The 23,895-nt window shown below is 44.0% G+C and overlaps 1 protein-coding gene and 1 long non-coding RNA gene across 2 annotated transcripts in view; both read left to right on the top strand.

The window, feature by feature from the left end:
- The window catches only part of LOC116445235, a 37,701-nt gene extending 34,633 nt beyond the window's left edge, over window positions 1-3,068 (top strand). The window contains exons 2-3 of the long non-coding RNA XR_004240714.1: window positions 51-162; window positions 2,696-3,068. This is a non-coding gene — a long non-coding RNA (uncharacterized LOC116445235). The remainder of the gene's footprint in view (window positions 1-50; window positions 163-2,695) is intronic.
- Window positions 3,069-11,411: 8,343 nt separating this feature from the next.
- Window positions 11,412-23,895, top strand: part of KCNH5 (potassium voltage-gated channel subfamily H member 5) — a 162,489-nt gene continuing 150,005 nt past the window's right edge. Inside the window, exon 1 of the mRNA XM_032112530.1 lies at window positions 11,412-11,530. Within this exon, the coding sequence (XP_031968421.1) occupies window positions 11,458-11,530 (73 nt within the window). The 5' untranslated portion in view covers window positions 11,412-11,457. The remainder of the gene's footprint in view (window positions 11,531-23,895) is intronic.

Below are 23,895 nucleotides of genomic sequence, written 5' to 3'. Positions count from 1 at the left end.
AGAATATCTCCTCGTGTTCCCCTGCATATAAATGTTCTGTCTTTTCACAGAGAATTCTGTTTGTCCCTCTCACTCCTGACCCTGATACCACTGGCATGCTTTTGATCTGAAGACAGAAATGAGGCTGTTCCCCAAGGAGAGGTAGCTACTCCTGGAGCTAAGGTAAGGGAATGAAGTGGGATTTAAGAGGCAATAGTTTCAAACTGAGAGAGGGCAGGCTTAGGTTAGATGTTAGGAAGAATTTCTGGACTGTGAGGCTGCTGAGGCCCTGGCACAGGTTGCCCAGAGAAGCTGTGGCTGCCCCATGCCAGGGGTGCCCAAGGCCATGCTGGATGGGGCTTGGAGCAACTGGGCCTGGTGGAAGGTGTCCCTGCCCATGGCAGGGGATTGGGAATAGTTGATCTTTAATGCCCCTTCCAGCCCAAACCGTTCTGTGATTCTGTAACACTGACAGTCCCTTAGGCTCTGAGCAATTTCTCCATCTGTATGGCCCTAGGAGGAGGCTGGCATTGCAGATACCCAGCCCTGGGCTTCCTTTCTCTGATGACCCCCCGGAGCCTGTCACATCACAGGCTCACACAAGAAGGGATGGCACAGGAATCCTCACAAATGTAACAACTTTAATGGTGGCATTTGCAGTAAAATGTGAGAGGATGGTAATTCCCACTGTGTGCCTCCAATTCTGATGCTCTTTCTAGGTCAGGACAAGAGAATGATCTTTGCATTTTGCTCTGCTGCATAGGTCTCAGCTATTTGTTGCTTCCACAACCTTAAAGGTTTTTTCCAGCTGAAATGGTTCTGTGATTCCCTACTGAGTGGTGATTTTCTGAGGGACAAGGTGCTCAGCTAGCTATGGAGGACTGGTCCAGCATCTCCTCTGGGGAAGTGTCTGCCAGGTAGGAGGCACAGGGAGTGTTCAGCTGTGGCTGGCAGTGGTCCTTGCTGAAAGGCAAAGGTACAGAGAGGGGTACAAGCAGCCTCCTGTCACTCACAGAAGGGATTCCTGCCTCTGAAGATATTGGCTCTTACTGCTTCTGAGACTACAGGTAGCAGGAGTCTCTCCACATCTTCTGTGCAGAGCCAGGTGAACCACTGTGCTCAACATTCACTCAATAGAAAACATGCTATTAATCAAAGAAATTTTGGTAAAAAAACCCTTCACTTAATTTTGTATATTCCTGTTCAATTTTTCTTATGGCTTTTCTCAATAAAGGGCAATTACAAATTTAGGTTAAACTGGCTACAGAATACACACCTAGCTGGAGATGCTGTTAGTTTTCAGTTTGGAGGTCTCCTCAGAAACTAGCAAAATGTGCTGTGGAAAAGCTAAAAATCCCAAGTAGGTTTGGTTTTAAACATCTGACCCACAGTTAACATTTTGGCTTATTCCAACAGGTAACACAAAGGCCCCAGGCTGTATGACTGCTGGTTGTTCAGTCTGGAGAACAGGAGGCTCAGGGGGACCTTGCTGTTCTCTGCAACTCCCTGAAAGGAGCCTGTATCCAGGTGGGGGTTGGTCTCTTCTCCCAGGTAACAAGTGACAGGAGAAGAGGAAACAGCATCGAGGAGAGACAGGGGAAGTTTAGATTGGATAATAGGAAAAATTTCTTCAGTGAAGGGATGTCAAGCAATGGCACAGGCTGCCCAGGGCAGTGGTAGAGTCACCATCCCTGGAGGGATTTAAAAGATGTGTAAATGTGGCATTTGGGGACATGGTTTTGTGGTGGGCTTGGTAGTGCTGGTTAATTGCTGGGCTCAGTGATCCTAGAGGTGTTTTTTGACCCCAATGATTCCATGATTCCATTATTCTGCAATTTCCGTGTGCATTGATTGAGGACAGGATATTGCAGAGCATTCTGGTGGTATGGGCTGGCTTTATAGGCACAGAAGCATCTTATGTACCAGAATGTGGCTCTGTGCCTGTGAGGGAGGAGAGAAATTAATTCAGGTGATTCTGGAGCGTAATCTCTGTGCCCATGTAAAACCTTAAATGTTCTGTGGGATGCTTTAGTCAGCAGTAGGAGATGAGGAGTCCCTATGTGCACAGGCGAGGGTTTAAGCTGTATATAACCAACAGGGGGCATTAGGTTTATGCTTATTAAATGTGTATTTCTATTCCTACCAGAGAAAAATCTCTGAGTAGTTTGATTGAAAACAGCAGGATGTGAATCTCATACCCTGTAAAAGATGCAGGATTCAGTTGGGTTTTTTTTCCAGAAGATTTAGTAACTGTATAAGTCTGCTTTTCTTTAGGTCTAGCCTGTGTCTATTCTGAGACAAAGATAAGTGAGATTGATGTAATTAACGATCAAATGATTTTTGCATAATTTGCAGCTCAAAAAGCACTTTAAAAAATGAGTGTTTCTGGTATCAATTTGTTTGTGTTGATAATTCCCAGTTTTCTAACCAGAAATTAATGTAAGGCTGTAATTATATCTTTCTGATGGAAATGAGATTCAGCAGTGCAGAGCCAACTGCTGCCCTTCATTATGGAGAAATCGTTGCCCTGAATTATTTGATTACTGAATGCAAAGGACTTCAGTGAGGAGCTGCAGTACAAGCCCAAATTGTGGTCTTTGGAAAAGAAAGTAATATTTATTACAGAGATAATTATTATGGCTGCAACCACTCATACTCCTGTACATGGCACTATTCATATACACATTCCTTTTATATTTACATTTTGTATTCACAGCGCTGCCTGTAGGAGCAACTTTTTTCTCTTCACACACGAAGTGGAAAGCTGTATCCTGCTCTGCACTCCTGTCACAGTCCAGCAGCTGGAAAACTGTTTTAGGTGAAGTGATTTCTACAATCTGTAGTTAACTTGAGCTGCATTTGGAAACATGGAAATAGATTAAGGAATTCGGTGTCAAATAATTAGGCGATACAGCTGCGAACTGCTTTCATGAAACAATGTCAAATTATTGTCCCAAATGTTCAGATGCTCTAAGTTTCAGGAAGTTGATTTAATTGCCTGACTTAGGGTAAAATGGGTTTTGCACCACCTAATAACTGCTCCCAAAGTAAAGTAACAGTTACAATATTGAAATAATGATCAACCTCCAGCAGTTGCAGAGTTTTTGCCTGTGATACTCCGAGCAACTCTCGGTCCCCCGCTGTCAGAGAAGACAGTTTCTAATGGCTCAGTGGCACACACTAACTCCTTTCCCCTGAGCCCTCCAAACCCCTGTCATTAAAAAAAACCAAAAAACCCAACAAAGCAAGATGAGCTTGGTTAATTTTTATCCAGTAAGAAGTTGTTGGGGGGCGGTTGGATCCAATTAATCAGTGGCTTGACTCAGAGGGACACCTCAAGCTAAGACTTTTCCCACAGTCCAAAGGTGCTGCAGGCTGTACAAGGTCTGCAGGCTTCAGGATGGTGACCCACTGTAAACAGAAAAGTGTGTTTTATCTTACATTGCTTACCTGGCATGTTTGTAAACACAAGGGAAGGAACTGGATCACCTAGAAAGACTGGTTGGTTTTTTTTGAAAGTTGCTTGGTCAATACCCTGGCACATCCTTCCTTCCCATGATGCAGAATTTAGTGTCCTTCAACACATAACTCAGGCTGAACAGCATTTTAAACAGGATTGCACCTGCTGGGCCAGTTTGTGTTAGTGAGGAGTTGTGTTACTCTGTGTGTCCAGCAGAACAGCAAATGCAGGACACCTTTTTCATGCTAATCAATTAGTCATGTAAGATGTTACTGCTTTCCAAAGAAGTGCTGGAGTAGCATCTGTGTCACTTGTTATGAAAGGTCTGTGTGTCAGCAGATTCTGCTTCTATGTTGTGTTTTTCTGCAGAGCCAGCAGCAAATCCTAATAAAACTTAATGTGAGAAAACATTGCTGGTGAGGTGATAGGTTGAGATTAACTGCACTAAAAAGAGGCAATTCCATGCTAAGTTTTTTAAACTTCTCTGAGGAGTCACTATTATAAACATACCAATTTAAGGTCTTCTTTCTGCTCCTGTGAAAATCAATATGAAAACTCACACAGAATTAATCTCAAAATGAAAAAGCAGCCAGCCAGCCAGCACTCATCCTAAACCTGGACAGCTAAACTTTCTGGCTTTCCAGTAGCACAAGTTCTAACAAGTATGTTTAAACTCAAAATTAGCCCCATGCTGAGTTCTAATGACAATTTCTAAAAAAAAAAAAAAAAAAAAAATTGCAGTTGAGCTAAGGTCTGATGCAAGTAATTTCGTTCTCAAAGATAATTTTTATAATGAGTGTATATAAATAAGTTTAAAATTGCAAAAAACCCCCAACAACTTGTTCTTAACAGCATCACTGTTATTATAATATTTTCCCCCAAACATATAAAACACTTAGATTGCCTGCATTAGACGCAAAGGTTGTGTTTAATGCCATTTTCTGGTGTTTGGGTTTTCAGGTTCCAGGAGAAGTTAATGTCACCCACTTATGTCCATCCTTCAGCTGCCAGAAAGTCTTGTGGTTTTCTAGTACACTTGAGGCATAGTCCTCAGGCTCTCAGAGGTATCCCTGTAACATAAAATGTGGTGAACATGGTGGACTTTAGTTCCAGGGAAGGTTTTTCTGTAGGTCCTACTGATTTCAGAAGAGACTCCAAAACTGGCATGGTTCTTATGTGGAGAAGGGTCCAGAAAAGGTGTCACCTGTGGGAATAACCTGTACCGTCTCTGGGAAGGAAAATGAAGTGTCTCACTTTGTCACAGGCACCAGTGATGACTGACTGGTCTGACCCTGCTCCTGCCAGTGCTGTGTTCCTGTCTGCTTCCCATGAGTGTGTGCTACCACCTGTAGAAGGACAAAAATATTCATCCAAAAAAAAGAGCTGTGATCAGAGCTAGAGCCTCAGATCCTTGAGTCATAGGACCAGAGACTCTCAGCCTGCCCCTCTTCAGCAAAGAAAAGTTTCTTTGCTTGGGATTCTCCCAAAAAGCTTAGAAACGTGGTGAGATCACAGCCTATGAAGCAGTTTGTGTCTTGGAGTCTGCAGGAAGCCTGAAAAACAGCTCTGATGCAGAAAATGGCTCCATTCTCCAGCAGGGTGCTTGATCTCATCTCCCATGAGTGGCCATGTATCCAGAAGAAGAGTGGGGGTTATTTGCCACTGTTCCTTTCAAGCTCCCCCAGTTCCCCTCTGCTGGGATTGCAACCTTTGGGGTGCAAGGGGGGATATCATGCTGCTTGGGGCTTCTATCAGACTTAATCAAGACTATTATCCACTCTTGCCTGAAAAAATACCCCTTTCTGCTACCAGGATAGCATTTATTTCTGAGTTTCCTGCCCCTCTGGTGTCAAGGATTTATTGCTGGTTCAAGTAGTCCAAGGACTCCCCCAAATATGGAACCCTGGAGTCAAGAGCAGAGCTTTTTAAGTGTATTGCAAACTGTACCCAGGAATGACCTGTGACCCTATGCAGTCCTTGCCTCTGTCATGGATTTCCTCAGAGCATGCCTGCAAGGATGATGTTGGGGTAAAAATCTAGGATTAGTCAAACAGGCCAAGAGAAGCAGAATGTGCTTCTGTGATGTGTTCTTAGATGGACACTACTTTAAATGCAAAATGCTTCTTCTGAGATAAACCAGTGGATTGTTTTCTATTCTGAATGTTTTCTGTGATGATTCAGCTATTGGCAAAAATAAGCTGAAGAGTATAATGTTGAAGCCCTCTCATCCCATCTTCACATGATTGTTATCTCAGGTATTACCTGATCTGAGTAAAAATATTTTCCCCTTTAAAAATAAAAAACAAACCCAAAAACAACAGCAAGAAGAGAAGGACACGAGTCCAATACAAACAATTACTCTTCACATCTGACTGTGATTTACCCTTGTCCCAAGCATTGCTTCCTGGGCATCTGTAAGCTGCCATCCTGTGGTACTGATCACACTGGGGTTTTAGGTTAAATCAGAGGACTCTCCTCCTCTCCTTTCCAAGTAGGAGTTTGAGATTTCCACTTCTTCTCTCCTGAAAGTTTCAAAGACATTAAAACTTTCACTTTTATCCCTGTATGCTTCCCTACCCACAAATGTGCTGCAGCGTGTGTCATGATTTCCCTTCAGAGTTAGAATGATGAGCTCTGTACCCTTGAAAAGGAGGGATTTCCCTTCTTCCAAGGAGAAAGTACACACGAGTTTTGGTTTGGACCTTTCAGCACCTGCCTGATGCTGTGATAATGGACTTTGAAAGTTTTGATGCTCTTCAATTCAAGGTGCTATTTTAGGTCATTTCAGAAGCTTTAATGGCTCCCTGTGACTGCACAGCTGGACTCATGATAACTGAAGCACAGACCTTGCAGATGAAGGAATATGAAAAACAACATTAATAAAATGATAATGTTTTAAAGACCCTTTTCCCAAGTGTCTGATTTGGGCTTAAGAAAAGGCTGTGGAAAAGAAAAATTGGGTTTCTAAGCACTCCGAAGGGAGGCAATGGCCATATAATGGTTGGATTGCTTCTGCCCTTATATCTGTGCACTGCAACACAGTCTTCAGTCACACTCCCCACAATATTTCATATATGTGTGCATATAAACCTCTCCCACTGACTTCTTCTGACTCGTGTGCAACTTTGGCTTGTAATATCTTTGGTGTGCTTGCTAGAGAAAATGAAAGCTATGAAACAACAAGGTGAGGGCTATAAGAAGTGTCATGTTAAAAGCAAGCAAGAGCTGTTATTGTTAAACCTCCTGTTAAACAGGGATCTTCCATGAAGCTGTGCAAGTCATTCAAACCTAGTGTCTCCCACTGCCTCTTCTTCCTATATTTTTCATAAGTTCATGGGGAATGGCCAGGCTATGATCTGGAGAAGTGCTTTGCTCTCACAGCTGTAACTGAAGCCTCCAGATACTGAATGCATAAACTTCTGCTGAACTGTGACTCCTCTGCTAAAGGATCCTGGATGTCTCAAGTTGGACACTCTGATTTCCCTGACCATTTTGACCTTAATCTCCCTGTGCCCCAGTTTCCGGTCTGATCCCGGTATGATGAGGTAAAATGCAGAAGATACTCAGTGGTGCCTACAAAGCACCAGCAGATTAGGGATGAGCACCACGACAAAAAAATTAATCATGCCATACTTGAGCAGAAGTTGGCTGGGGTCCCAGGAATGTGGCACAGGGCCATGTTGAATGAGAAGTGTAAAAGGGGAAAGGCTTAGCCATTATCCATGCATTGAGCCATCCTGAGTGCATCCCAGGTGCTCCATACACTGGGAGCTTTAATTCTTCCTAATTCCTGTGCATTTGACTCAGCTGAATGCTGTTGCCTCCCATAAGTTCTGCATCCCTTTGCTTTGTACTGCCAGAGGAACTAAGGGGCAGCAGATCCATAACCTCCAGGTCTAGTTGTCCAGACTTAACTTGCCCAACACAACAGAGAATAAAGAATTCTCATCGGTGCCAAATTAGAATCCAGCGAGTACTTTGGGTCTGAGGTTTCATCAATACTTTCCATCAATTTTTATAACAAAAGCAGCAACTTTTGTCAAGTCTTTATTGATTTCCTGTCTGCCAAAGTGCTTTTTCAAATTTGTAATGGGGTAAGAAGCAAAACCCCCCAAAACAAGGAAGGAAAGAAACTGCAATTTTTTATTTTTAGGAAAGAAATGGCAATTTATTCCCTCCCCCCACCTATTTTTTGCCACTGATGTATTTTTTCTGGTATTATCAGCTGCTGCCATGAGCAGAGGTATTTCCTGCTTTCTGAAGGCTACTGTCTGAAGGTGATGCAGAAATGCAGATCTGATGCCATCCCCTCAGCAACTTTCAAACTCAGATTCCACCTTTATGGTGAGCAGGATGGTGGGCTCCAAGAGGCTGCTTTGCTTCCTGCAGACTTCTGACAAACGCCCCCCACAGTTCTGGGGTAGCGTTTTTGGAGCCAGTAAAACTAAAAATTGACCTTATAGTCCTCCCTGCTGAGGAGAAGAAAGTTGCAGTATGAGCTCCCGTGCTGTCCCACTGCAGCTTCTGACAACAGGTGTACTTCACTCATGGAGAAAGATTTATTAAGGGTCTCATGCCTCGTAGCAGAAAAGCCTCTTCTGTCACGTTCTTTGGTGCAGATTCTTTGGACTCTAAGGGGAAAACTCTACCTGTTTTTCCACCATTTAACATCCTTCAAATGTCTCTGGCGTCTGTTTCCTACTTGAGCTGTTGTTACAGCAATACCTGTAGGTCATTGGAAATCAAACATTGCTAATTTGGAGTTTGTATGTACAAATCACATTGTTTATAACCAAAGCTTGTGGTCATCTTGGTGATGGTTTTTAGAATGGGAAGTCTTCTGTGTGCACCTGGGGTAGAAAATAGCTCTGAGCCTTGCCAAGGGTATCCCATGACTCAGTTCTGCTTACTGTATTTTTAGACCTATGAGGGTGAGTCTTGTTGGGTGCCCAGGGTGGTCCCAGGGAACCTGACTCACCTTGTTACACACAGCACTGAAAGCAAAGGAAATGTGAATCTGTTCAGCAGCTTGGATATTCCAATGACTCAGGCTACTGGATTGGATCAGTGCCTGACCTGTTTATGCTGGTCTATGTCTCCCTCCTCTTCTAGGAGCCCTGGGAGTGATGATTCTTCAATTCATAAATCACGGAAGATACATTTAAAGCTCTGTGCTGTGAATCAGAACCAGTTCTGAAATGTTTAATAGTCCCTGAAGTAAAATAACCCTCTCCTGTAGGTTTAGATTCCAAGGGTCAGCTCTTCACTACATGCAGCTGAACTTCATAGTGTGTGCTGTCTCCACTTGCTGTGGGAGTTTGGCGCTTGCCCACTGCCAGCTGGATTTGGGGTATTGTACCTTTTGCAGAAATACCAGAAAAGAGGTGAATCACCCTGAGCAGGTGCTTCAAATTTCAGTAGAAAAGAAATGGTGAAGCAGAAGAGGAAGGAATTGTGATTACGTTAGTATAGCAATGTGCTCATTCCCTTTTTACCTTTTTCCTTTCAGGAAAGGAAAGCTAGTTTCTTCCCTTAAAGAAATACAATTTGCAAGACAGGAGGAAAGAAGAACTAGGAATCCTCTGATCATCCATCAGGCATGTTGTTACATTTAGCTTAGACTTTTTTTTTCTTTTTAATGTTTTAACAATTAATTAATTCCTTAAAATTGAAACTGTTTTTACTTACCTATTCTGAGACAAAATAAAAAAAAAAAGGCATTTTGAATCAGTGGATTTTCTGCCACATTTAAAAACAGCTGGTTGAGCCTGGGGTATTTCTGATGTAGAAAGAAGCTGCCTAGTTGCCTTTTTCCTACTTACGCTGACCTCAAACCTTTCTGACAGTTTCCTGCGGGGTGGCTCAATGCTGTTTCCAAGCACAATTCGAAGATTCCCAAAAGAAGACATGAGTCTCTTTGCAGTTCCCAGTTTGCTTTCTTTGTCAGACTCTTCTTTTCAAGGTTATCTTTAGCCTCCTCCAGCATTCTAGGAAAAGAAAAAGGTGTCCTCTGGAGTTTTTTGCAACCTTGATAAAGAAGCATCCCACCACATGTCCTGCCATTTCTACCTGACGTCTGTGACATTTAAAGATATGTTTTTGGAGCTTGTCCCTCTCCATAACCTATTGTTTAATTAGTGCCACTGGAAATACAGCAACAGAAGTTAACAGAGGGATCTTAAGTTGAGTAGATGGAGCAGGGAGGATGGAGTGACTCTTGGGCATGGCTGCCACACCAGAACAGAGAAGTTTAGTGGAAAAGGTGAACAAGAAGGGGTTTGATGAAAAGTTAATGAAAAGGGGCGTGGGAGGGCAAGTAGCAAGTCTAGGTTTCAAAACAAGGTTGGGAAATGAGTAGAAAAATTCAGATTGGTTGGGATGGAGGGAAGTGGGGAGCAGAAGTCCTGGCAACACTGTCCAGACAGATCAGTCACACAGTATTTGCCTGTGCACAGCTGGTTTAGGTGAGCTACAGCTCACTTGAAACAAAGGTGTTACCCTCCACCCTCCAATTACCGGGAGTAAGGTTTCCCTGGAGCTTGGAGCAGCGCTCAGCAGGAGCATCTTTTAAACCTCACCACTCTAAGGAAAGCCCTGAAGATGCCAGACCTGGGGGGGGGGAAACAATGAATGCTTGACAAATGGGTGTGGTTCACCTTCCAAACGTGACTTCTATCAGCATTCCCAAGCTGATTGTAATTGAGCTGCTCCTGATTTGCGTTTGTTTAAATGAAAGGAAAACCAGACGTTTTTTTAGGGACAGCAGTACTGGCACCTAGGAAAGAGCTGCTCCAGCAACAGCTCCTGGTGTGATAAAGGTTTCAAACTTTAAGCAGTGGAGTGTAGGTGACCTCAGTGTGACTTGCTGGACCAAGACTTAAGCACAGGAATGAGCAGGTGCTGTAAGCAGGATGAAAAAATAAATACATTGATTTTTCCACAGTGGAATGATGTCCTCTGGGAGAAGCATTGCTGCTTGTGCCAACCAGGGCAGGAGTGTGCGGCACACCGGGATGTGCTCTGCAGAGCCCGCTCCGGCTCTGGATGAACACTGATTTTCCATCTCTTAGTCCCTTCTACGATCCTTTCCTGTCTGCAGCAGCATGCAAAATTAGCAGAGGCCGAAGCAATGGATGGAGAAATTCCTTCCAAGATTTTACTGTCCATAACTTCAAATGTACTGTCCTAATGAAGAAACGGCTGGAGGGAGGACGGCGGCTGGGTCAGGAATAGGGCAGAGCTTACCCAGAAACTCGGGTGTGGTGTGGCGTCTCACGGCACTGACTCACCTGCGCCTCTGGGGCTCCGGCGCGGCAGAGCCGGGTCCCTGAATACCGTGCGAGAAAGGTCTCCAGCCACAAATTCGCCTCCTGTTGCCTCGCACGGAGAGAGGGGGGAATCCTCCAAAAAAAAATGTCTTGATGGCTTCAGGCAAGGCTGATGGCATTTTACACGTTACTTCGCACTTTGCGTTTATCTTTTGCGGGCCAAATGCGGCCGCCTTCCAGTGTGCCACACAAGCATTCCCGAGTGTTTTCCCTCAACCCCAACCGCTGGGAAAAGAACAAACCCCAAAGAACAACCACAAACAAAACAATGTATAGGTGCCAAACCAGCGCCTTTGGGGATTTTCGGCGAGTTTCGCTCAGGGCAGAACTTCTCCGGGGACCAGCGGAGGGGGGCACGCTCGGCGGGGCGCGGTGCCGCCGCCAGCCCCCGCATCCTCCCCATCCCCTCCCGCCGCCGCTGTCCCCCCCATCCCCGGGCGTCCCCCGGCCCGGCGGGGCGGGCGCGCAGGCGCAGGGGGGGCGGGCGCGGCGCTGGGTGCGCGGAGCGCGGCGCGGCCCCAGACCGCGCTGCAGCCGCCGCGGGGGCGCCACTACCATGAGCGGCCGCGGCCGCCCCTGCGCGACTCACGGGCACCGGGCGCTGCCGCCGCCGCCGCCGGCCCCCCCCCGCCGCCGCCGCCGCCGCCGCTGCCGCCGCGCACCCCCGGCCCCCGAGCCCGGCGCTGCAGGATGCCGGGGGGCAAGAGAGGGCTGGTGGCACCGCAGAACACCTTCCTGGAGAACATCGTCCGGCGCTCCAGCGGTGAGAGATCCCCCGTCATACATCCATCCAGCCAGCCATCCATCCATCCGCCCGTCCATGCATCCCTCCGTCCCTCCGGCTTCTCGCCCCGGCGTTGCCACGCTGGTGGGTCCGTGCCAAAGCGGTGCCTTCAAGGAACGGGATCCGTTCGTCCCCTCCGGAGCATCCTCTCGCGGTCCTTGCCGTCTCCCCGCACTTCTTACATCGCTATCGCTGCTGCCAATTTGAACCCTTTTCCCTTTTTTTTAAATGAGACAATAAATTGTAATCCTCTCCGCTCATCGGGTCATTTTTTCCCCCCCCTTCTTCTTGTTCTTTAGTTTTGTAATAATTAGGACTTGCAGTCATTTCCATTCGGGGGGTTCGAAGTTTTTTGCAATTCTGTGACACTTTGAAGTCTGTGGCAAAGGTACCGGGAAAGCGGTGAGGGAGTGACTGTGGTTTGGATGATGGTAATGCTGTGGCTGAGCAAATGGGAAAAGAACTGTCTGCAGTTGGTCATTTACGGCTCCTCTGTTAGGTGAATATTTACAGGGCTAGTTCAGGACTGTGTGGTATCCAATTATTCCTTGCTGCAGGAGTTAATTTCACCCTTGCATCCAGCGCAAAACACTCATTAAGAGCGCTCTACACAGCTGCATTAAAGTTACGATATGTTTGCAGCCCACTGTCTCTTTGGGTGTGCTGATGTAGATGCTGCTTTAGGCAAGTCCTGTGCTAGTTACATGCATTTTTTAATGTAGTTTTTGCACTGGCACTTAACCACTGTGACACAGGAGTGTTTGCACTAATGTGCTTTGGATTTGCTGAAAGGTAACTCCTTGGTCAGCCCAAGTTTAGGGTGACCCTGCCCTGGGGAAGCCCTGCTATGCCAGTGTACACCTGGTGACAGGAGTGGGAAAGGTGGGCAGAGCAGAGCATTGTGATGAGGTACCACATTTAGTATTAATCAAGACACCAGTGGCATGTGAAATCATGCTGAAAAGTGTTCCTTTCCACCTTTCCATATTGCACAGTGCTGGATGTACCCCACATTCATACCAGTATGGTCTGGTGTGCTGGCTTGGAGTTGATTTTGACAGCAGGTAGTGAATTGGTGATTCACGGATTTTCCTCCTGAGCAGGAGTGAGATGAGTTGGAATTAGTTTTAAAATGTTGCATGTTAAAATGCCAGCTTTGTATTGAGCCATCAGCCATTTCTGGGGGCTTCCTCCCTCTGGTCTTGCCTCTGTCAGTTCTGTGGCTGGCAGCTGACTCCTTGTCAAGCCCTGGAGCTGCACAATCTCCAAGAGCTGGTTTCCCACAATAGTGTATTTATTTCCCAGAATATTAAATGCAGGAGTAATTAATAGGCGTTTATACAGCACTTTCCCTCTGACAATTTCAAAGTGTTGGGTGGAATTTAATTACACTTCACGGCTCCTTGTGGAAGAGGACATACTGAGGCTTTCTCAACCTGTTCTTCAAATTGTGGCGTAAATGGGGACTTGGGGCATCACAGCTGATTTCCCTAGGTCATGCAGCATGTTGGTGGCAGGGCTGGGAGCATGGTTTGGGAATGCCATGGTTTTGTATCGTGCTCTAATTAAATCACACATCCTCCCTGATGAAAGCTCAGTAAAGCTTTGAGCTATCAAAAATTGGAAAAGTTCAGAAGGCTTTCGAACATTATACTTTAAAAGCACGTATCCCCTCCAGTTTTTAACCTGGTCTGATTTAGGAGCATAAATCATGCTGATCTGGCAATTCATTTTGCTTTTTCTGTGCCGCTGATGATGTCTAAGCTTGATTTTAGCTAGAGAGGCAAATTTTCCCTGTTGGACACAACGAAGAAAGTAGATAGGGAATTTGTATTTAACTCATGTAAGTTGTCAGTGTTGTGAGCTGAAACATGATTTAATTCTTATTTTTTGTCATCCAGGACATAGCCTTATTTGTCCTTTATAGAAATAGTAATTTTCATTGGATTCAGCACTGTTTAATCCAAACTTAATAGTATACAGTGGAGCAAATCTGGTTCAAGTATCTCCTGCCAGTGCTTGGTAGAAGACAAGGATTTGGTCTGCTGACTGTCTGCTGGGCTTGTTTTTACACTTGAATTCACCAGGTTCCAAAGGTTTTTCACTGACAGTTAGAGGAATGGGATGAAGGAAAGACTGATGATTGTTTTTTTAAATACATCTTCAACATGCCCCCCCGCCTCAAAAAAAAAAAAAAAAAAAAAGCCTTTCTGTCACTGTTCCTGGTTCAGGAACATTCTCCTTTGAGATTTGTCACGTTTTTGCAATCCCATTGCACTTCTTGATCATAAATCTTTTCTGAACAACCAAGAGAAGGTTTGTAGATACACAGGTAATAACTTCTATTAGGTTTAGAATTACTTCTATGGGTACTGCTGGAAAAAATTAGGAAGGTATTTCAGCAGATAGACTCTTCTTCAGGTGAAATGGAAGCAATGGCTTCAAAATGAAGTGTAGATGGAGACAAATTACTCGGAGTTACCAGAGATGGATCCTAATAACAAAATTTACAGACAAAATTGTAATAATTTTACAATGTGGAAAGTCAGAACTGGGAGTGGGTGTAGCGGGAACACGGTGTGCAGGCTTGGTGTGGTGTCTGACCTGGTGTTAAAAGCAATCATATATTGAATTTTCAGCATTATTTGGGCACTTTATCTTTAGGAATGTTGTGAACCCTTCCTTTTTACCTCAGCTTTGGCTGCTTATCAGGTTAAAGTTGTGGGAGAAGCGCTCACAGTGTGCAGCCATGAGCAAAGCACCACGGAGCTGAGCAGAAAGGAATGGGGTGGCCGTGAAAGGGGTGACTGTGGCTCTTTGCCCTCTGTGTTGGAGAGTGGGAGAGCCCTGCTGGATGCCCTTCTCCCAGCCAATGTGTTTGGGAAGGACAGAGCAGCTGTCCAAGTGATGGAGAGGTGCCACGGTGTCTCCTTGCCCTGGGAAAGTCTCTTTTGGAGACGATATTACATCTTGGAGCTTGTGAAGTGTTTTATTGGGCAGCATCACAGGTTGCAGGTGCTTCCCAAAGCATGGGGTGGTGCATGGCAGCCTCTGCTTTGCAGGTTCTTTGCCCACACCGCAGCTGAGCTCCACTTAAGGAGAGCCAAAGCCCGTGGGGAGCAGCGGGGTCTGTCTTTAGGGCTGCTGTGGTTGGTGAAAGGGACAAGCCCTGAGGACACCCAGACCTGTCTTCAGGGTAATCTCAGTGCACTCTCTGCAATCTTTTTTTTTTTCCTTCTTTTAAAGCACAGTGAAAATACACTGAGGCTTATCTGAGGCTCACAAAGATTTGATATGATCTTGCTACAGCCTTGGCTGTGCCCTAGATCTTAAGAGCACCAGGTGTTTTGCTGAGCTGAAAGAAGAGGTGTTTTGTGAGAGCACTGAGCTAAATTACATTAAGGTGACTGCCTTTTACTGCCATTAGTATTTGGGATGTTTAATAAGGATGATCCTAAGGGCAGTGTTCTCTCCCAAGATGTTCTGAGCAGTCTGTGCCCATTATTACTGACATTATTGTCTGCTTCTTCAGTGCATTCAGAGCTCCTACTGATACTGACCTGTGCTCAGCACTGTGGAAGTGCAGGGATTCATTGACCTGTCCCATGGGCAGAGTCATCCAGTGAGTTGAGCCATGCACATCGGTCTTGCCTTCACAGATTGTATCAGCAGAAAAATTAAATACATGTTAATGGCATAATTTGCTTTTATGGTGAGAGCATGAATTTGTGGAAAGGGCAACTTTGGGACTCGGCAGCAATCTGCAATAAAGACTGCTAACAGTTTGGAAGAGGGGATGAATTTTGTGAAAAACTGTATATAATCTTACATGATAAGAGTCATCACTATTGGATATTGTTTCTGTTGCAATAACTCTTAGAAGCTTCCTCGTGAAAGCGGGTCTTTCACAAGTGCATTTTGGCACTGGAAGGAAATCATAGCTCTGTAAGGCTTACATGGGAATTTCAGCGTGAGTTTTAATGAAGCTAGCATTCAATTCCCTTTATGCCATGTTCCTGAAAAGCAGGTCCTTCACACAGACCTTTCTGCCCTTCTGGGTCCCTGTGACTGATGGGTGAAAGGATCAGCGCTGTTCACACGTGACTGCTGTCAAGGCAGGTTACCTGGAAAGGGAGGGAAAACAAGTGTCACATGTGTAGCAGTAAGACACCTTTTTAATTTTTATTCTGCTGGTATTACAGATAAATGTTTCTTGGCTCTTCTTCTTACTAGCTTGTGTAGGGTTCCTGTCTTACAGGCGGGGACGTGGGACGTGATACATGTGGGCTTCTCTCCCCTATATTAAAATGAGCTGCATTTTCATCTGGCACCAATTAAATCACACATGCTGCAGAGAGAAAGTTCTTTAAAGTGAGGTACTTCAAGTTTACTAGGATGTCTATCACTGGGGATCCTCCAAGGAAAATGTAGAGCTCAGCAGTTCCCTAAATCCCTGCATAAAAGCAGGATGCACTGTGCGGTGAAAGTTTCCATCCCCCAGTTCAGCTCAGAAGTTATCAAAGGGATGACCAAGGAGCTGATGTCATTAGGGCTTTCTTTGGCATTCGAAGGCACAGGGTTCCTTCTGCAGTTTCTGTGACTGCTGGGTGCTTGCTGACATGTAAATCAATGCAAAGTGGATTTTTACCCTGACAAGCATTACTAGATGACATATGTGAGGAGTTTTCAGTTGCAGACACCCTGTTTTCCTTCCTTTTCAAGTGGGCTCGCTGAGTGCAGATGGATTAAGCATATCAGACTGCTGCTGAAACTGGGGGAGTTCTGCATGGTCTGAAATGTTTATTTTTACTTAAAAAAAATAGTTATGGAAGCTCTGTGCCATTTTATTAATTTAGAGACTTAAAGAATGCCATATTGTTAGCTAAAGGAAAATCTGGATTTACGTGAGATATGATCAGCTGCTTTGTGGTCTCATTTCTAGTTGTGGGTCTGCTTCGCTTCTCTTCTCTTCTCTTCTCTTCTCTTCTCTTCTCTTCTCTTCTCTTCTCTTCTCTTCTCTTCTCTCCTATTCTCATTCTCATTCTCATTCTCATTCTCATTCTCTTTTTGTTTATTTCGTTCTGTGGTGGGTGGGGTGGTGGGAGAGGTAGCCTTTCCTTTGGGGGGAAGCTTGAATGCTGCTGAGCACTTGCCACAAGAGGTCACTGCAAGAGTTGCTGCATTCCCAGGTTAATGTTGAAACCTGAGAGAAGGAAAAAAATTAAATTGATTTTTTTTTTTTTTTGAGGAAACATTCTGATTTTTTTTATTGCAGTTGGAAGGAATATACAGCCAAAGAATAATGTCAGGAAGTGGAAATACATTTAATTAGCCTGTTTTACAGGGTGCTGTCTGGTGGTGAACTGGGATTTTAAGTTATTCTCTTGGATAGCTGAAGGAAATAGGATTTTCTGATTCGATAACATTAAATAATAGAAGATTTTGGAGTTGGTACTCTAATAATCTGCTTTTCAGATAAAAAAACAGGACAATACTTGTTTAATCAGCACACTCAGGGGACTGGCTATTGCAAATGCTAAGCCCCGGGTATCCCAAGTGGCCAGGGACTGACTCCACACCCAGGAGGGGTTCTGGGACCAGTCCTGTTGAAAGCTTTGCTTCAGCCACTGGCACAGAGAGGAGAGCACAGGAGATGCAGCCGATTTTCTGCCCAAACGTGTTTCTTTTTGAGAAGCAGCCAGGCTCTGTGGAACTGCAGCTGGGACTTGCTGTGGGCTCAGTGTTTGCAAGAGGAGCCCCGTGTCTGAACAGCTCCTGTTACCACAATTACCACAATCTTCTCCTCTGGGAATGTGAAGCCAGCGCTCTCATTTGTGTAAAGCTGGAAGTCTGGATTCTGGTTGCTCCCTGAGGGTGCCTGTGTGCCTTGAGTGAGAGCTGCAGCATGCTCCAGTTTAAATTTAGTCTCAGTACATCTATGTTGTGTTCTGCATAATTTTAATAGAGAGCAGATTCAGCAGTGGCATTTGGATGATAACCAGGATAGGTGAGGGTTAGTTTAATTCTAGGATAAATGGATGTGTGGGGGAGAAACTGTGATCAGAATTGTACGAAATGTCATTTTTCAGGTAATTCATAGAGATGCTCTCATGTCCTTATTGCCTCAGAGCTCTTCCTCGGGTCAGCGATGTGCCACGGTAAAGGCTGGGGCTGTTTGTGGGCTTCCACATTCTAAATGATTACAGTTAATTTTCTAAGTTTTCGGGAGGTAAATTTCAGGCAGACTCTTAATTTTTCTTCTTGAGCTCGCTTGCTAAATTGCTGAAAGCTGCTGTGTTCCCAGCTGAGCGACTTACATGTGGATTTAATATTTCAGCCAGTGCTGGATTATTCGTCTTCTGTTTTATTTGAGGAGCACGTTTTTGGGGCAGGAAATGGATCATTTCAGCATAGTCACCTTGCTCTCGGTTTAGTCCTCGTTGCATCTTCATAATATTAGTTTTAAATAAAGACAACACTGGCACAGAAAGGTGACGTAAAGAGTTGGTCCGTGGAGAATTTTTTTTTTCAGGCAAGCAACACTTAATGTATTGGGTAAATTGGATGGCACTGATGTTTTGCATGCTTTAAAGACACTGGGGAAATTATAGCTTTGTTAGAAAACAGCACTGTGGTTTTACAGACTGGAGTACAAAGTGCTGTTGGAGGTTGCTGCTTCAAGAGCAGAGGTTCGTCTGCAGCCGACCCCAGAGCTGGAGGGATGTTGGTGCCTGTTGAGGCAGATTTTAGAGGGCTGTGCCCTCCAAAAGGGCTTAGGATCTTCCTCTGTACTCCATGGGGATGCAGCACATCTTGAGCATGTGGTTGGAGTCACCACAGACAACACTGGGCACTGTCAGGGCCAAGACCTGCTCAGGAAAGCTAAGAAAATTAAAAAAGTGAACTGTTTTTGGACACCCCTCCTGAATACACACACAGAGGAGCACCACCAGTTTTCCAAGATGCTCTGAACAAGTCTGCAGCAATATGCTGACCCTGTGTAGTTATGAGGAGAATCGGCTGACAGCAGTTGAAGTGGTTTGGGGCTTTTATATTAGCAAAAAAAGGCAATTTCCAGATTTTTCACAGCCCCTGTGAGGTCTGGGCTGCCTTTGCTCTGCAGTGGAAGGGTGGTAGTTCTGAAGGACAGCTCTGTGTAAAGTTGTTAGAGGTAGGAATTTGTTCATAGAGGGAAACACTGCTTCTTTTTGTTATTTTAATCATTATTGTTGTTTGTGTTCTGCTACTACTTTATTTTCTTTACAGCATCTTTTCAGTGGTGACCTTTCTAAAAAAGGCCAGTTGCCTGTTTCCTTGAGAAGAGATGGAATTCTCAGAAATGATGATTTAAACAATTTTGGTTGCAAGTGGTACCCAAGCATTCTTGAGAAAAGATGATTAGAGACAATGTTTCTCACTTGGTTAAGCATATCTTCTGGAATGATTTAGCTGTTCTTGCTCTCCCGTCATTACATAACATGAATTTTACACTGCTTTGGGCATTTCGTTAGTTAAAAAAATTGCTCGCACACTGTGGTCTTTTTATTTTATTTTAATAGCAAGCACAAGGCTCAGCACTGTGTTGAGTGCTAGCTACTGCAAGGTAGAGTAAGATTAAAGGCTTGCTGCTCTACAGCATAGGCTGCTTTCACACAAAAGAGCCTTTTTACAAAATAGAAGCATGGAAACAGCAAATGCAGTGCCTTTTAAAAAATTATTTTCCTCAATTGTGTTTTCCAACCTGAAGTTTTGCTGACTGTATGCCTCTAATACCCCGTTTCCTTGCCATCAGCATTGAACCTTGTAAATAAGAGAGTTATATTAGCTAATAAAAGGCCCACTGCCTCCCTCAGAGGAATCTGGCAACTCTGAGACAGACGAGTCTGCTGGCAGACCCTGCTTTCCTTACAGACAGACTCTGGTGCTTGGAGGCATCTACTCAAGGAGCATACACAACCTACAGAGTTGTGATTTGGGCTCTCTACAGTACATCAGAAGGGGGACTGGCTGGAGAAGATGGTTGATGGAGGCAATGACACCAAGACAAGCTTAGAAATAATAAAAATTGACCTTTTATCTGTAAGGAAATGCGAAGTGCACTTTCAGTGCGTCAGAGAAATCCAAGAAGGATGAACGCATCATCGGAGATTTTAGGACAATCATTGTGTGAGTTTTGAAATCAGCTGCATAGAAATGTTTTCAGTACGAGATACCACACCATGGTCATCTGGATCCCAGTTTCCTGGAGTTCCACCATATATTGGATCAGGCCAGCATCTCTCAGAGTCACTGTCCTGCTTTCAGCAGTGACCAGTGGCTTGTGGACCAGTGGGGAAGTCCCCAGCCTCTGTAGTAAAACACTTGTGAGATTGAGAGTTGCTGTACAAGGAGAGAGAAGATTTCCCTTTCTGGGCCACAGCATGGACACTGCACAAGTTTTAGTTTCCAGCCCCTTACAGCAGAACATCAGCTGTATTTATGCCCTGCCATTCTTAACTTTGGCTATCCTTGGCAATCCCTGTTGTGATCTTTCCGTGAAGTTGTGACATAATTAAAGTAAGTTCATGTGTTCTGGTGTTGGTGTAGTGGCTGGAGTCAGTAATATCCAGTTATGAGTAACTAAACTCTCTTAAGAAACACTTGTTATTGAGAACACCTCCACTATAACATATTCTCTCAAGAGACTTGCTTGCAGAATACAGCTCTTTTCTGTTGGATCTGACAGGACTATGGCTGTAGAGATCCCAGTGCTGGTGTCCTTGCCATGCCCATCACCCTGCCATTTCCAGACCTTTTGTTGGCTCCTTTTCTTTTTCTTCTGAAGAAGGCACAAAACACCCCTTTCATCTGTTGAAGACTGGAGCAGGGAAGGAGAAGCTGCATCTCCTATGAAGGGAGTCTGAACACCTCCATCCTTGGCTGCCCTGTGGCAACTGGAGATGGAGATAAAATGAGGTTTTTTCTAGCCCTTGTCTCTTACACCTGGTTCAGGCAGACAACTGGAAATTGGACAGAGTGGAATTTGCCATAGAGTCATGGAAATCATAACCAAAGACACAACTGTGATGATCTTTATTAGCCAGGAAATTGTGAATTTGAATTGCAGAAATACAGAAGTCAGACATGCAGGTGGATTTAGTCCAGGGGTGGCTGTGAATCCATCCTCAGGGAAGGGAACTGAAGAAATGGACTTTCAATGAGTAGTTAGTGATGATGAGATGATTTTATAAAATTATGGTCAAAAAAAGAGAGGTTCTCTCAAAGTGTCCTGTCATCCAGTACATAGTTTGGATTTTTACAGCTGGGTATGGACTGGCTCATGTAGAATTAAATCTGCCTGGAGTTATGGTCTGTAACTGTAGAAATATGGAAGAATTAATTGTGTCTTGGTTGAATAAAATAACATGGCTCCTGATAAAATATAGGGTAGGTTAAATACAGAGAGTCCTGTGGATACTGAGATTTGGGTACACAATAAAACCCAAGGGTCAGACACTGACCTGTTCTTCCTTCAATTTTATCAAGTTGCTCAGTGAGCAGCAGCATTAATGAGATGTGGATCCCTGTGGTTTTGTGCCCACAGCTGGATTTATTGATCTCTAACAAGAGGCAAACATTGAATCAAGATTTTCCTTCAGCTGGAATTGGACACACACACGCACACACACACACACACACACACACAGATACTGGTAGTGGACCTGGCAGTGCTGGGTTTGTAGTTGGGCTCAATCATCTTGGAGGTCTTTTCCAGCCTAAAAGATTCTACGGTTCATATTCCTGTGCTGAGCATGGATGAATGAGCTTTACTCGCTTAGGAGACAAGGGTAAAAAACAGAAGTCAATTAAGTAAATTTAGTCAATTAAGTAAAGGAAAATTCAAGGAGAGAAAAGAAAAGACCTTCTAATATCTGGTCAGGCTTCTATTCTATATACTATGGATCTGATCTAACCTTAAAAATTAGAAATACTAATATCTACCGAGATATTTCTAGTGTCTTTTTTTTACCACAGATTTTACAGGATTTAGAATAAAAAACAAAACAAACCCACAACAATTTATCAATAGCTTGCGTTTATGTTTTGTCCCCTCCCAGGTTTCTTGTGGATTTGATCAGCTTGGTGAATGCTTTATCAAATATTTTGAGACCCTCAGGTGCAAAGAAGTATAAAATCCACAGAAGACAACCATTAAATGCTGTTTATCTGGCTGCACCACGTGTGTACGTGTGCTGTGTGCTCCGTGCCCTGAAACAGTGATGTAGTGGGAATGCACAATCGAGTTAATGTCTGTGGATGGGGAGGCTTTGCAGCAGGAGGGTTTTCTGCTTCTGGACTGTGGCCCTCTGGGGAGCTCAGGCATGTGCAGAGCATCCCTGAGTGCATCATTGCCAGGCTGTGCCCTTTGTGCTGAGATGTGTGAGCAGAATTTTGGCCAAAGATGGTTCTATAAGGACAGTCTTTCCAAATCTAACCTGAGGGTCGTTGCAACCTTGGGTTGTTTCCCTATGGGATGGGAAATCCAGAATTGCTGATGCTCCCAGCATCTCTAGCTCCTGGAGCATGGTGGTGATGGGGTGGCAACCATGGGGAGAGCTCGGTGGGTTTGGGGGGCTGGGGGTGTCTCCCCTTTTCTAAACTGGAGGTGCTGCCTAATAACAAAAGGCAGAAAACCTTGCAACAGTGTTAAAGTGGTAGGATAAAAAGCAACTCTTTAATGAAAGCTTTCAGGTGCACAAATATGGCTCTGTGCACACGTGAACAAGGATTTCTACAATTTTTGTGAGGCTAATTAATTAGTATATCTGGCCAGTACATCCAACAGGAAATCAGTTATGCCACCAACCCACCCTCGGGTCAGCCCTTTGAGTTTGTCCAGGGGCTTCTTTGCCCTGTTTTCTTGTTATATCTCTTAAGTTCAGGTTGAAAACAAAAAGTCCTTATCAGAAATTCTCCTCCTAAGTATAAGACTAAACAGAACTTCAAGAATGTGTTAGAAAAGGGTTAGCTTATTATGAGAAAGGGCAGGAAAAGTACTAGAAAGTGTACAACTCTATATTAAAAATCTACAAGGCTACAAATATATGAAAAGATATAAAAAGCTAAAAAATCTTTAGGCATCAGAGGAGATGCAGGTGTGGGGGGAACATCAGTACGGTGGGATGAGCTCCAGCAAACCTTTGGTCCCCAGGGGTTTAGGGTGTCCCTTGAGCTGGGCTGAGTCCTAGCAGAAGGGGCTGTGGGAATCCAGGGATATTTTATGTAGTGCTCAAGCTTTACTCCATGTCTCCTGCTGCTTGTAGCAAGGACATCTTCCTGTGGGCAGGAAAGCAAATTTTTAAAGTTGATATTTAGGCTTAAAGAATATTTGTGATGGATCTGAATAAATGCCTTGAGCTTAAAAGTGTTAGATTTCACAAAATCCAAACTTCTATTCCTCCCATTGACTGGCTTTTAAATATTTTAAAATCTGCTTTTCTGTAGAAAATCCAATAATCTCCAGATTATTTTTTTTCAAAATTCATGCTTATAAAGAAAAAAGAAATACTATTTTTTTTAGTACATGGTCATTATTCAATCGAATAATATTTGCAGAATGTACAATCCAGTCTCAGTTATTAGCACTCTGAGTAGGGCATATGTAGCTCATGCAAACTCAGTGTCACTTTTATGTGAAAATCAATGTGCACACCTGAATAAATGTCTGTTGTTGTCATAGCCATTCTTGGGCTATTATGAGGAAAATTTGTAAAAATATCCTTATTTTTTTTCCCCACAAGAACTGCTGAAAGGAACATTTCCTATAATTTTTATGCAACAATGATTGTTAATAGTTATATTTTTAAAGCGTTTTATCACTAGTGAATGGGACCACATAGTTCCATAGCTGTAGTCAAAATGAAATTGAAAACTACCAGTAAAAATAAATAAAACACTGAAGATTACTGTGGACTACAATTTTAAAACCTCTGCTAAGTGAAAGTATTATTTCTGAAAACAAAATTATGAATGTTTACAGTGTCAATGAACGTAAAATCCCTACAACATTGTGTTTAAGCAAAATGGGTATTTCCTTTCTTTGGAAATGCCTTGCTAAAAGCAGGGATGGAAGAATTAAACTATTTTAGGACTAACTCATAATGTGTTGGTGCCAGTCCATGCATACAAACTGTAGGCACTGACTGAAAGAACAGATGATTGAAGTGATATTTAAACCTGAGTTCAGCCTCCTAGAAATACTCCCTGCCCATATTTTGTACTTAGAGCAATGGGTGCATGTTATCAGGATGTGCCAAACCCACCTATTTGTATTTTTGGTTGACTGCCACTGAAATTCATAGAAT

This window comes from Corvus moneduloides, chromosome 6 (genome assembly GCF_009650955.1).
Source record: "Corvus moneduloides isolate bCorMon1 chromosome 6, bCorMon1.pri, whole genome shotgun sequence".
Lineage (NCBI taxonomy): Eukaryota > Metazoa > Chordata > Aves > Passeriformes > Corvidae > Corvus > Corvus moneduloides.
The sequence above is the reverse complement of the archived record's forward strand: the minus strand, read 5'-3'. Positions and strand labels throughout refer to the sequence as shown.